The 14,380-nt window shown below is 42.7% G+C and overlaps 1 protein-coding gene across 1 annotated transcript in view; it reads right to left on the bottom strand.

Moving 5' to 3' along the window:
- Nucleotides 1-654: 654 nt before the first annotated feature.
- The window catches only part of si:ch211-236l14.4 (SITS-binding protein), a 37,897-nt gene continuing 24,171 nt past the window's right edge, over nucleotides 655-14,380 (bottom strand). Inside the window, exons 6-10 of the mRNA XM_056282654.1 lie at nucleotides 12,011-12,279; nucleotides 11,003-11,139; nucleotides 9,082-9,203; nucleotides 1,014-1,193; nucleotides 655-828 (exon numbers count right to left, since the gene is read on the bottom strand). Of these exons, the coding sequence (XP_056138629.1) occupies nucleotides 655-828; nucleotides 1,014-1,193; nucleotides 9,082-9,203; nucleotides 11,003-11,139; nucleotides 12,011-12,279 (882 nt within the window). The remainder of the gene's footprint in view (nucleotides 829-1,013; nucleotides 1,194-9,081; nucleotides 9,204-11,002; nucleotides 11,140-12,010; nucleotides 12,280-14,380) is intronic.

Raw genomic sequence — 14,380 nt, 5'->3', positions numbered from 1 at the left:
AAAACTTAACTTGAGGTACATTCATCATACATCAGCCTTTTTGGCCTGAAAGGTTCAAGTAAACGCCTTTTTCAATGAGGGAGAGAGAGATATGGTACCAGGATTCCTTTAAAACAGAGCTTTCTGTAAGCATTTCTTTTTTAAGAAGCGATTTCCCTCGGTTAAACCCTTTTCAAATATCTTCCTGTTTCCTTTTCTTTTATCTTCATTTGGTCTTCTTGAGAGATTCATAGATTCGTTATAAGCAAACGAGGGTCTCGCTTTGTTCCTCCTTATCAAGAGAGCCAGCAGCAGCTAAACATTTAAAGACTGTCGAAATGCTGTATGTAAACACACAGAAATCTCCGTAACTTGCATACGAAAAAAAAGCAAAATAGATCAAAAAGTCTGAATCAGCCAAGAGGTAAAACCGATTAACATAAAAAAAAAGGAAGAAAAAAATGTCACAAAGAAAATTACAATTTGTTTTGTATTGTAAAGTGCAAGTATAAAAATGTCTCTAACTAATCTCAAGATTGGGTCTTGAGACACTGTCAATGGTCTTTTGTGGAAAAGTGCAAGTTTAAAAAAAAAACAGCACGGATGTTTAGAAAAAAAAAAGGATTCAAAGAGTATCATTATAAGTCAAGTGACTCAGTGGATTAGTCGTGTCCTTCAGCTCCTCCGTAGAAAAATTGCCACCTCCTCCAAGGCCACGGGGTAGTCCTCCAGGAGCGTTCCCCCGTCAAACACCTGGGCGTTCCGGCTGTCCTGCCACTGGAAGCCCCCGTCAGGTAGATAGATATCCCTACGCATTGCCCCCTTCTCTACCACCGGTGCAACCAGCACCTGAAAACAGACGACAACATATGTATCAGGTTGGTAAAACAAGGTCAGATATCAGAGAGCTTGTACACTTGATTAACAGGACCTCGGGTTACACAGCCGAGGCTGTCTCTTATACCAGACACTAAGGTTATCGCATGCTGACAGAAGGAACCCAAAGCTGTCCAATTGGAGAGTCATTAAGTCACCTCGTCCCCGATGAGGAACTGGTCATCGATGGTGAAGGTCATAGGGTCACTGGGACTGAGCCACCACATTGGTCTGTAGATGGGGTATCCCATCATCTGCCACTCCTCCGCATACTTCTCAATCAGGGGAACCACAAAGTCCTGGTGTCTGGCTATGTATGCCCGTGTCAGGTTTAGCACCTATTCAACACCATGGGAGAGGGGGAAAAAGTACTGTATATGAATACTGTATACTGTATAATGAATGCAGTAAATTCAGGAGGGACATAGAAGAGGGTCTTTAAGGCCCCCTGTGACATTTTCTTCTTCATTTTTTTCTCTTTTTTCATTTTATTACAGCCTAGGTCTTATTTTTGTATTTTGTAGTTTTTAACAGTTATGAAATTCCTTTACTCGTTGACTTCAATTTGGAGATCGCTAACGTGGGACCGCTGCTGGACACAGCACAGCAACCATTGATAATGGACATTTCAAGTAATAACTTGTAACTTTTACTTTCATTTTCACTTTCACATACACGGTTTAGATAATTGGGTGAAATTAGAGTTGATGAAACATATCTGATGCTCCCATGGCACCATATAATACCATTGTAAAGTTGAGTCCAGTGTTGGCCCCGTGTCCAAGATCTCCAAATTGAAGCCAATGAGTAATATGATATTATAACCAATATGCACGATGTCCAATACCATGAAAATAAGATCCAAGTGGTTAAAAAACTCAATTATACCTTTCTGAATGGTGTGATGCACCTGAGTTGAGAGAAAGGGTTCCTCGCATTCAATATTTGTGGTCATGCAAGAGGCAGGGACAACTTTAATATGTACTGTAAGCAGCATTAGAGGGAGCGAAAATCAAAATTGGAAGTTTTTTTTTTTACCAATCTAGGCATGAATGTTTATTGAAATACAAGCATTATTAATCTCTTTCGCTTAATCAATATTAATAAACATAATCCCAAATTTCTGTTTGACACTATAGCTAAATTTACTAAAAAGCAGCCGTCTATTAGCTGCTCGTTATTTACCGCCCATGAGTTTCTAGACTTTTTCTGCAATAAGTTATATGAGATCAGAAACAAAATGACTTCTTCAACTTCAGCTACTACTGCAGATCCTGACTTGCCAAATTCATATACAATGAGTCACTGATAGTTCCTTTTCCTGTTATTACAGCTTTTGAGACTATCTCTCTCGATACTAGCTCGCGTCAGCTTCCAAACCAGCGACTTGCCTACTTGACACTTTACCAGCAAAACTTTTTAAAGACCTCTGGCCTTTCCTGGGACCTACAATGTTAGACATTGTTAATTTATCACTTACTACTGGCACTGTTCCCAGCAGTTTCAAGACAGCTGTAGTCAAACCTCTATTTAAGAAACCACACCTCAACGCTGTCCTCGGGAGGGGGGCAGAGTCGGCTTGTGTTCGTCACATGAATGCGTCTCTGTGTGTGTCGGAAAAAGTAGTGGTTCGGCCTGGATTCGCCTTGTCACGAAATTGGCAAGGCCGGAGAGATGCAGTTGGTGAACGCATACAGTACGAGGGTGGGTGTTTGAACTAGAATAGGGAGTGATTGGCCACTAAACTGGGAGAAAAGGGGAACAACCAGAAAAAATGTATATATATAAAAAAAAGAAACCACACCTTGATCCAGGGTCTCTTAATGACTATCGACCAGTCTCTAATCTTCCATTCTTTTCTAAAGTACTAGAGAGAGTTCTGTAATCAACAACTTTCTACCTATATAAAAGAAAATTATATGAACCTTTTCAATTGGCTTTCAGGGCCTGTCACTCCACTGAAACTGCTCCGACCAGAGTGGTAAATGATCTTCTACTTACTATGGACTCTGATTCCACTTCTGCGCTTCTACTACTGGACCTCAGTGCAGCCTTTGACACCATTGATCACTGTATACTATTAGACAGAATAAATTGTAATTTTGCCAACTCTGGCCTAGTTCTCTCTTGTCTTAAGTCCAACTTATCTTGAAGAACAGAGTGTGCTTGCTATAATATTACATTGAAATTCTCTGACGTTGGTGTACCTCAGGGCTCAGTTCTTGGCCCTCAACTTTTTTCTCTTCATATATTTCACCTTGTTACGGGAGGGATGTAACACACCTCTTGGCCAAATTATATGCAGTCATGGAATAAATTTCCATTGCTATGCTGATGATACTTAGCTGTATATGCCTGTAAGGGTTGATGATTGTACTACAATTACTAATTTAGAGGCCTGCTTGGCTGCTGTGAAAATTTTGATGTCACTAAATTTCCTGCTTTTAAATTTGAATAAAACTGAAATGCTGGTCATTGGCCCTGCTAGAGACGGACAAGATGAAGTAACAGTAAAACTTGACAATTCTTTGATTTCACAAAGTGTGGCAGCCAAAAATCTTGGTGTTACATTTGATCCAAGTCTTTCCTTTGATAGGCACATTAAAGAAATCACCACGATGGCATTTTTTCCCTTACATAACATAGTTAAAATTTGGTCTTTCTGGTCTATGGCTGATGCAGAGACTCTAATACATGCAACTGTTTCATGCAGACCTGATTACTATAATGTTCTGTTTTCAGGTCTGCCATGTGCCAGTACTAAAAGTCGTCAGATGGATCAAAATCCTGCAGCTAGAATCCTAACTAAAACTAGAAAATTTGGCCATATTACACCAATTCTTGCCTCCCTTCATTGGCTTCCTATCCATGTTAGATCAGACTTCAAGGTGCTTCTGCTGACTTATAAAATCCTAAATGGACTTGCCCCATCAAACCTGTCTGATCTCCTTGAACCATATATTCCATCTTGAGCACTCCACTCTCAAGATACAGGGCTCCTGTGTGTACCCAAGGTTAAAAAAAAAGTCAGCTGGTGGCAGGGCCTTTTCCTATCAGGCCCCGTTCTTGTGGAATAACCTGTCTGCTGCCATCAGACAATCGGAGTCTGTTGAGTCCTTTAAATCCAAACTTAAAACTCATCTTTTTGCGTTAACTTACAATTAGTTGCCTTTAAATTGAGTACTTCACGACTTGTACTGCATGGCGGGTTGGTTTCTCTCTAAATGAATTTATCCAGCACTGTTCTGTCGACGAGATTATAGAGTAGATTATTGGCTATTGCAAATGTTCTCTTTTCTATCACATCATTTCTCTCTCTCTGAATGATGCCTTCTCCTGTCTCTTCTCCTGTATATGTGAATGGTGTGATGTGATTCTCCTCTGTGTGCACGTGTAGTCTTTCCTCCCCCCAGGTCTCCATGGTGATGGTGGTCACCCTCATCACATTCTTTATATATATTATTAATCCGTATAATTTTGTTATCCTGTTTCAATATTGTATCCTTCTCTCTCTCCAATGTGTGACAAATCGTTTTTTTCTTTTTCTCTTCTTCCATGTATGTGAATGGTGTAATGTGAGTATCCCCTGTGTGCATGTGTAGTCTGTCCTCCTGTCAGGTCTACATGGATATGGTGGTCATGTGGCTCAGGTCTTAGGCTGTTCCCGTGGCATCTGGACACTACTTAGTATCCTCCTCATCATATTCTTCATATAGCTTATAATTCCATTATAATTCTGTTATCCTCTTTCAATGTTGTATTCTGTAAATTGCGTAAACACAACATCCATTGCATGTATGTCCATCTTGGGAGAGAGATCCCTCCTCTGCTGCTGTTGGAGTTGTTTCTTACCAGATGCAAGGGTCTAAAGACAGGATGTTGTATTGCTGTAAAGCTCCCTGAGACAAATTTGTAATTTGTGTTATTGAGCATGTTACGGCCACGGGTGTGTCCGTATAGCTTTGTGTTGCCTCCTGTATCACTCTGACTCTACATTCAGGTATCCGCCAGGTGCTCCTCATCACCTAATCAACCGGTCAACGAATCATCCAATTTTCATCAGCTGTGTAGTTTCCCATTTAAACCCCCACGTGTTCAGTTCACCGGCCAGCTAGTTTAGTTTGTGTGATGTAGCTACTTTGTGTTTGTAACGTCTGGCTCATTTTTTGGTTTAGTTTGCATTTTGACTATTTTGAGTTATGTTTAGTTGTTTAGCTCTTTTGGGCAAGGGGATCAAGGTAAGATGCCCATGGGCGAACACCCCATCACGTAGCTTACCTCTGTTAGACACACTAGGTTAGCAGCGATTGCCACTTTTTGTCTTTAGGTTTGGTGCTTTTCAGCACTGTCAAGGGTGGGTTACTTTTGTTAATAGTTTGTTTTGGCAACCGTTCGGTTCCCTTGTCCTGTCATTAATAAATATATTTTATTATATTTATACGTTTGTCTCGCTGTGTTGCACCCTCACCTCACTGTTACTCAGTACACTAATAGTTGCACCCTCTCCAGACCGAGGGTCGTAACAAGCAACACAAATAAAATTGACTTGACTTGAAGCATATGGATGTATCTAATTGTGCTAACCTGGTCTGTCACATTAGGAATAAAAAAAAACAAATCCATTTTTACAATTTCAAAATATAAAAGTAATAAAGTTTTCTAACTTTGAGCAGTGTAATCATGAGATTCCTCCAACGTTTGCCTTTCTCTGTTTTCAAACCCATAGTCCAAGTAACAACTTAATTGAACGTGCCATTATGAAGGTTACTTGATAAAGTGACCACCTGTCTATCTAGGTAGTGTGCTTATCTTGTTCAAGTTCAACTTTATTGCCATGTGTATTTGGAATATAATGAAATTCTCGTGTTCTGGCTCTCTCTGCCTTAACAAAAGGGACACAAGGACAAAGGACACACAATCCCAAAAAGAGAACTAGAGACCTACATAGACTATATACACATGAATTCATAAATTATATACACAATATACAGCATATGATAATATAACAATGTAAGGTGCATATGGGTGCGTCAGCTGTTAAGCAACCTGACTGCCTGTGGCAAGAGACTATTACTGAGATGGGTGGTGTGTGATTTGATGCTCGGGTAAAGTTTTTTTTAGATGGAAGGAGTGAGAACAGAACATGAGCGGGGTGACTGGTGTCCATAATGATGTTTTGGGCTTTCTTTTTGCCACGAGTGGTATAAATATTATGAAATTGTGGTAGTTCCATGCCAATGCCGTCTTTACAGTCCTTTGAAGCTGTCTGCAGTCCTGAGCAGTCAGGTTGACTGTGATATGGCCTGTGAAGACACTCTCAATGGGACTGTGATAAAAGTTCATAAGTTTTTGTACTCATGCCAAAACGCTTAGATGCCTCAGAAAACACAGTCTCTGCTGTGCCTTCTTGAGGGTGCAATTGGTGTTGAGAGACCATGTGAGGGTGTCTGTGATGTGTAAACTGAGACATCTAAAACTGTCCACAATTTTAACAGATGAACCATTGATGGAAATAGGAATGTGATTTCCTCTGATCTTTCTAAAGTCAACAATTTCTTTTGTAATCTGTATCTTTATTCAGAACATTTTAGAAACCTAAAACAATAGAGTAACTGAGGCTGAGTCCAACAAAAATGTCCCAACCTAAAACCAAATCATCTGCCACAAGAATTTCCAAGAGCAGAATGATATAGACAGTAAAGTCTGCTAAAGACATTTACAATGCCATCTCAACTCTCAGACAGACAGACATACAAAAACTAAAGTGCATTTCATTGTTGACTTAGTGGTTTAACACCGTCCAAGTCTTTCTCCTGTCTGCCTCTGGCCAAACTACTTCAGCATTCCTGAAAGGGTCACATCCTCTCCAGTGTCCCATGACAAAAACAAAACTTGACCACATCCATAAAAAATGTATTTTTATGAGTGGGGAATGAGAACATTTGTAAAAATGAGTTTGACTGATTCTTTCACCCGAATATGAGTGAATTTCTCCCCAATTGAGACGCCAGGCATGAGTGTGGTTTTGAGGTTTTATTGCAATTTGGTTTCAGTGTTGTCTCTGCTGAGATTGGTCGATGATTGACTAATCCGTCCCTCTCTCTGCAAATGAAGCTGCCACAGTTAAACTAGTGCAGTGACACTAAAACACGCACAATACGATTTCCTTGTGTTCATATTAAACAATCAATTATCATGGGCAAGTCAGAGGGAGAGTTCATTCTCCTCCAAAACAATGACTTCTCACTCTCACTTCATCTGAATTTATGAGTCAAAGGCCACACAAGAGACTAAAATGGAAAACATTGTTGCTGTCAAATGCTGGCTGTCCAAAAGGCCTATTTTTATCTTTGTCACGCAACACAAGTCACAACCAATATATTCTATTGCCTCAGTCTTCTCCAACTGGAAAAAAAAGCAGTTGATCTCCCCCACACTATCGCACTTGTCAAATACACATGGAAATCTTAATTGCCATAATAAAGTCTTTTTCCAAGACTTGTCCTCAAATTCATTATCATTCCAGCCCAAGTGGCTCTTGCCGTTGTAGCCGAGAGTGAAAGTGAGTCATAAATCTGGAGGAGGGATTGTAATTTGGACCAGATGGACTCAACCACAGGTGATGTCGGGAGGAGGCCAAGCAATCACTCCTATTGAGGGTAGGAAGGGAAGGGTGAAAGAGGGAAAAAACAGCCTCCGCCCTCCCTAGAAACATCAAGTGCTTTTCTGTTCAGGAACCTGAGCCTGTGGTCCTCATTGTGAAACATATCAATGTCTGTGACCAGACTCACTGAGACTGTGGGCTTTGTTTTCTTGCCTTACGAGCTGAGCAGTACATTCCTGATGTCCGGTGGTGAGGGACCTGGGAAAGGGAGGCTCGGGTTTTGAGAGACTATGGAACAGCACCCCTCATGCCCCTCCACAAACATACCAGCAAGCTGACTGACACAATGGGAACTTCTCAGCACTGACCTTGAACCTGGGAAGAAGCTGCTGGGTCAATAAACACTATCCAGACTCTTGCTGTGTGCAATCAAATTGCAGTACATACTCAGCCTCCAAAAAAATTAAAGATAATCTCTCAGTCTCTTGTGCAACATCTAACTAGCGGCACTCATCTGGCATTTAAAGGAAAACTCTGGTATTCTAACCCTATCTTCCTATTGTTAGAAGTCAAGAATGGGTAGAAGAATATTTTTAGTTGAGTCAGTATTGACCAAACTCCCGTCAGCCGACTGCTGCACACCAAGCTGCAATGTGATCCTTCGGGCAAGAGCGCTCGCCAAACAACATCCACCAAAAGAGCTCTTTTTTGGCACTAACAGGCTCAGAATGTTATGAGAGGAGTCTTAAGAGACTTACCCTTGATATCAATCATGGAATTATATAGATATCAACCAATTTCTACCCTGGAGCAGAAGACTCACTCTGTAATCCCACAAAGAATGAGTGGGAGATTTAGAGAAAGGCGCAAATAGGAGAATGGCTAGAAGGTCTATTACTGTGCTGATTGACTGTACTGTGATTGTCTTTTTATATGGTAGAAGGTGTTTTAAGACACTTCTCATAACATTCTGAGCCTGTTAAGTGCCAAAAAAGAGCTCTTTTAGTGAACATTATTTGGAAAGTGCTATTGCCCCAAAGAATTACATTGCAGCTTGCTACACAGCAGTCGGCTGAAGTGAGCATGCTCAATACTGAATAAATTCAAGACTCTTCAACCCATCGCTCCACTTGACTCCTAACGACAGGAAAGTAAGTCTTAGGTCCAAAAATATCATTTTCTCTTTAATCCCATCTCGTCACTGTAAATGCTCACAGGTTAAGGTTTTGTCATCAAATACATGTGTGTGACTATATGTTGCCACTTGTGAATATGTTCAATACACTACATTGTACAAAATGGCAACAATATCTGTCTGGGGAGGGTTCTTAGACAGTCATTCAGTTGATCTGTCTGTGTTCAATCTTGCACAGGTATGCATCCACCCTATTAAACTTAACTCCTACCAGGAGGGATGTTCTGTGGCTGACCCTATGATCTATGACCTTCCCAGAAGGCAAGAGAATATCCCATCGCATATCTGCTAATTATCATAAACAAGATAATTGTAACTTATATAATGGAAACGGGGAACCTTGTTTAGCTAACCAACCACAATTTAACAAACTAGTTGTAAGTTTGGTTCTCTGGGTTTCTCTGAGGCACAACTGCAAAATCTTTACCCGATCCTCTCCGCAGACCCAGGGTGGTGTGTGGAAGCTTATGACAGGTAGAAAGGCTGCAATCTCCAGCCAACGGATGAACAGTTCTTCATCTGTCACCAGGTCTCCAGATAGAGAGCCACCTGCAAAACAAAGATTCAGAATCACAGAAAGTTGAATCAGTTCATCTGGACACGAACGTTTATTAGAAGAGAAACGTTTCATCACTCATCTAAGTGACCTCTTCAGTCTAAACTGACTGAAGGTATCACCATCCTTAAAAACAATACAGTAGCGTAATGAAAATATGCAAATTGAATTTGCATATGAAACCGATAGTTTTCAATCGTCAGGGGCACTGACAGGAGTATTAACCCTACGTCTGCGGTGGCGTAGCGGTCTAAGCATCGGCTTGGTGTCGATGCAGTTGCCCACTGGGGACTGGGGTTCGCGCCCCGGTCTCGTCAGATCCGACTATGGCCGGACTCGACGAAGCAACAATCATTGGCAACCCTGTCTTCGGGAGGGGGGCGGAGTCGGCTTGTGTTCGTCATGTGAATGCGTCTCTGTGTGTGTCGGAAAAACAGTGGTTCGGCTTGGATTCGCCTTGTCACGGAAGTGGGGAGGCGCTTTCCTTCGAGACTGCCGGCCGGAGAGATGCAGTTGGCGAACGCATGCAATACGAGGGTGGGTGTTTGAATTAAAATAGGGATCAATTGGCCACTAAATTGGGAGAAAAAAAGGGAAAAATCAGAAATAAATTTAAAAAAAAAAGGAGTATTAACCCTAACATGCATGTCTTTCTGATGGTGGGGGAAACTGGAGCACCCAGAGAAAACCCATCACAGACACAGTGAGAACATGCAAACTCCACAGAGGACATCTGGGATGACCCCAAGGTTGGACAACCCCGGGGTTCGAACCCAGGACCTTCTTGCTTTGAGACAACAGTGCTAACCACTGTGCCGCTGTGCTGCCCTGTGTCTCACCGGGATGTCACTGTATGTCTCACAGTGACGGGTGACACATACAGTAAAGGCACCAAATCCAATAGTCTATAGTGACTCATATTGGGTGTCATGGTGGCTTGTTTAGCACTGTCGCCCCAAAGCAAAAAGGTCCTGAGTTTGAGGCTGACTGGGCCATTCTCTGTGAAATCAACATCTCCTCCCCATTTTCACACGGGTTTCCTCCCACACCAAGAAGACATGCATGTTAGGGACATATTCCTGCCATTGTTCTTGACCAATACACTGGAATTAGAGCTGGTGCTGGTCCTTGAGTGCAGGGGAATCAGCTGTCCACTGCTCTCAATTGTTAGGATGGGTTAAATGCAGGGAGTAAATTCTGGGTATGTGTACAATGTACTTGGCAAATAAAGTAAATCTCCTCTCCATATTAGTCTAACCGTGTTAGCCTATCGCTCCTGACTTCCAAACTGACAGCTTTCTGTTTTGGTCCACATCAAAGTAAATAGTTGCCTCAGAGACATTACTTGCCTGGCTGGCTATGGTCTCCCTTCCATCAAAGGAATTTGGAATATAATGGGAATAAACTGGATTTTGTTCCAGAGCCTGAGGATTTTTCACCTTTCTGACAAGAAGTCCAAAGTGTTGTTTTAAACTAAATGTAGTAAATGATGAGAGCTGCTTTAAAAATAGTATCTCTGGCCCGCAAATGTCTTTTCTCACCTGATGGTCTTGGCATCTCCAGAGTGGAAAGTTTTACTCCTTTGAAATTTCACTACTGTCTAAATATAAGTGCACTTAATAATGGCAGTATAAAAGCGAGCTGTAAATCTCCGAAGGGCAAGTATGAAAGCTACAATAAGAGCACTGTCTCCGCGTGCCGATTTCTCAAATTGATTGACGGGGGGAGGGGGGGTCGCACTCAAAATGATTCTAGTAGACATGAAGAAGTGATTCCTAGGCTGTGCTATTACCTACTGCATCGGGAATGAGGAAGTTGTATCCCAGTAGAGTGTGGTGCAGCAGGGAGGGAATGATGCCCTTCAGGCCCATAGGACTCCAGTCAGACTGCAGGGGGGTCATTCTCACAAACAGAGGCTTGTGGCTCGACCTAACAGGACATATAGAGGTACACACGGCATACATAGAGACATCAGGGGTCTGGCTGAGCCCTCCAAACCAAATTATTTATAAGATCCCTCTCTATAAAAATACCAGACCATTACCTATAGCTGTGGTTAAATAAAAATTTTTTTACAATCTTTGTTTCCAGAGCATGCAAACAAAATGAGACAGTTCCAGTGTTGGGTGATACGGAAAATATCATTATCAGGGTAATCATATGGATTTTTTTTTTGTATCCAGCCAATCCTGGTCGCTGCTCCACCCCCTCTGCTGATCCGGGGAGGTCTGCGGACTATCACATCCCTCTTCCGGTACATGTGGAGTCGCCAGCTGCTTCTTTTCACTTGACAGTGAGGAGTTTCGCCAGCGGGAAGTAGCGCATGGAAGGATTATGCTATTTCCCCCCAGTTCCCCCTCTGCCCTGAACAGGTGCCCCGACCGACCAGAGGAGGTGCTAGTGCAGCGACCAGGACACATACCCACATCCGGCTTCCCACCCGCAGACACAGCCAATTGTGTCTGTAGGGATGGTCGACCAAGCCGGAGGTAACACTGTGTTTGGAACAGCGATCCCTGTGTTGGTAGGCAACGGAATAGATCGCCACGCTACTCGGACACCCCTATCATATGGAATTTGACTTATACTTGCAAAAATGCCATATTTAAGAAACAAGCTTAAATACCTTAAATATTTCAGACTACATTTTGTGAGAAATTTGGTGACAGATTCTCGTTATCATTAAGTTAGACAAAAAAAGTCTCTGACCTTCTGCCCAATACAGTAACATTGATTGCAAGATGGTAAACGACAATACTGAATTATCTCCCGGCCCTGGATGACTCTTTGATTCCTTTACCTTGTCCCTGCAGTCATGATGACTGAGTCTCCTATCCTGGTTGCCAGGTCTGCTAGCAGGCTGATGTACTGGTCTCCGTTCAGAGCCTGTGGCGGCCGAAGGGCCTGCTCCTCAAACAGGTTCCCTTCGCCTCCCTCCAGCAGGATGTACTCCATGCCCAGGTGGGCCTGTAAGGAGCCCACTCGGTCCAGGAACCAGCCCACCGCTCCTGGGTTGGTGATGTTGAGCTTCACACAGAACCTCCCCCGCCACTGACTCAGCACAGGGATCTACAGGGAAGAAGAGGGACCATGGTAGAATAGGAGGAGGTATAGGGAGAGTGGCACAGTGATTATAGTGACTTGAAATGGCATCAAAAAAGACATGCATGTTAGGGTTAATACTCTGTGCCCTTGACCAAGGCATGCCAAAACGAACTGGAGTTGGTCCCCGGGTCGGGTGCTGCATGGCGGCTGCCCACTGCTCCTAGCTACACAGCTAGGATGGGTTAAATGCAGAACATAATTTCCCCATGGGCATCAATAAAGTTCTCAAAATCAAAAAAATAAAATAAAATAAAATAAAATTAGGCGTTGCAAGCCTCTATGGTGTGACGCATTTCTGGAGGAAACAAACTTACGGTGGGCTATAACAAGGGCAGGCAGTCAATTTGATTGATGTTCTAATGCTCTCCTGAGTACACCGATGAGACCGCTGTTTCCTTCAGGGAAAAAAAAAATCTACAGTGCATCCGGAAAGAATTCACACCCCTTCACTTTCCCCACATTTTGTTATGTTACAGCCTTATTCCAAAATGGATTAAATTCCTTTTTTTCTCATCAATCTACACACAATACCCCATAATGACAAAGCGAAAAAGGTTTTGTAGAAATTTTTGCAAATTGATTAAAAATAAAAAACTGAAATATTGCATGTACAGAAGTATTCACACCCTTTACTCAGTACTTGGTAGAGGCACCCTTGGCAGCGATTACAGCCTCAAGTCTTCTTGGGTATGAAGCTACAAGCTTGGCACACCTATATTTGGGGTATTTCTCCCATTCTTTTCTGCAGATCCTCTCGAGCTATGTAAGGTTAGATGGGGAGCGTCGCTGCACAGCTATTTTCAGGTCTTTCCAGTGATGTTCAATGGGGTTCAAGTCTGGGCTCTGGCTGGGCCACTTAAGGACATTCACAGACTTGTCCCAAAGCCACTCCTTCGTTGTCTTGGCTTTGTGCTTAGGGTCATTGTTGTGTTGAAAGGTAAACCTTCGCCCCAGTCTGAGGTCCTGAGCGCTCTGGAGCAGGTTTTCATCAAGGATCTCTCTGTACTTTACTCCATTCATCTTTCCCTCAATCCTGACTAGTCTCCCAGTTCCTGCTGCTGAAAAACATCCCCACAGCATGATGCTGCCACCACCATGCTTCACTGTAGGGATGGTATTAGCAAGGTGATGAGGGGTGCCTGGTTTCCTCCAGATGTGACGTTTGGCATTCAGGCCAAAGTGTTCAATCTTGGTTTCATCAGACCAGAGAATCTTGTTTCTCATGGTCTGAGAGTCCTTTAGGTGCTTTCTGGCAAACTGCAAGCGGGCTGTCATGTGCCTTTTACTGAGCAGAGGCTTCTGTCTGGCCACTCTACCGTAAAGGCCTGATTGGTGGAGTGCTGCAGAGATGGTTGTCCTTCTGGAAGTTTCTCCCATCTCCACAGAGGAATGCTGGAGCTCTGTCAGAGTGACCATCGGGTTCTTGGTCACCTCCCTGACCAAGGCCCTTCTCCCCCGATTGCTCAGTTTGGCTGGGCGGCCAGCTCTAGGAAAAGTCCTGGTGGATCCAAACTTCTTCCATTTATGAATGATGGAGACCACTGTGCTCTTCGGGACCGTCAAAGCTGTAGAAATTTTTTTGTACCCTTCCCCAGATCTGTGCCTCGATACAATCCTGTCTCGGAGGTCCACAGACAATCCCTTTGACTTCATGGCTTGGTTTCTGCTCTGACATGCACTGTCAACAGTGGGACCTTCTATAGATAGGTGTGTGCCTTTCCAAATCATGTCCGATCAATTGAATTTACTAGAGGTGGACTCCAATCAAGATGTAGAAACATCTCAAAGATGATCAGTGGAAACAGGATGAACCTGAGCTCAATTTTGAGTGTCATAGCAAAGGGTGTGAATACTTATGTACATGCAATATTTCAGTTTTTTATTTTTAATAAATTTGCAAAAATTTCTACAAAACCTTTTTCACTTTGTCATTATGGGGTATTGTGTGTAGATTGATGAGAAAAAAATGGAATTTAATCCATTTTGGAATAAGGCTGTAACATAACAAAATGTGGGGAAAGTGAAGGGGTGTGAATACTTTCCGGATGCACTGTAAATGGTTGGT

The sequence above is a fragment of the Lampris incognitus genome, chromosome 6 (assembly GCF_029633865.1).
Source record: "Lampris incognitus isolate fLamInc1 chromosome 6, fLamInc1.hap2, whole genome shotgun sequence".
Taxonomy (NCBI): domain Eukaryota; kingdom Metazoa; phylum Chordata; class Actinopteri; order Lampriformes; family Lampridae; genus Lampris; species Lampris incognitus.
The sequence above is the reverse complement of the archived record's forward strand: the minus strand, read 5'-3'. Positions and strand labels throughout refer to the sequence as shown.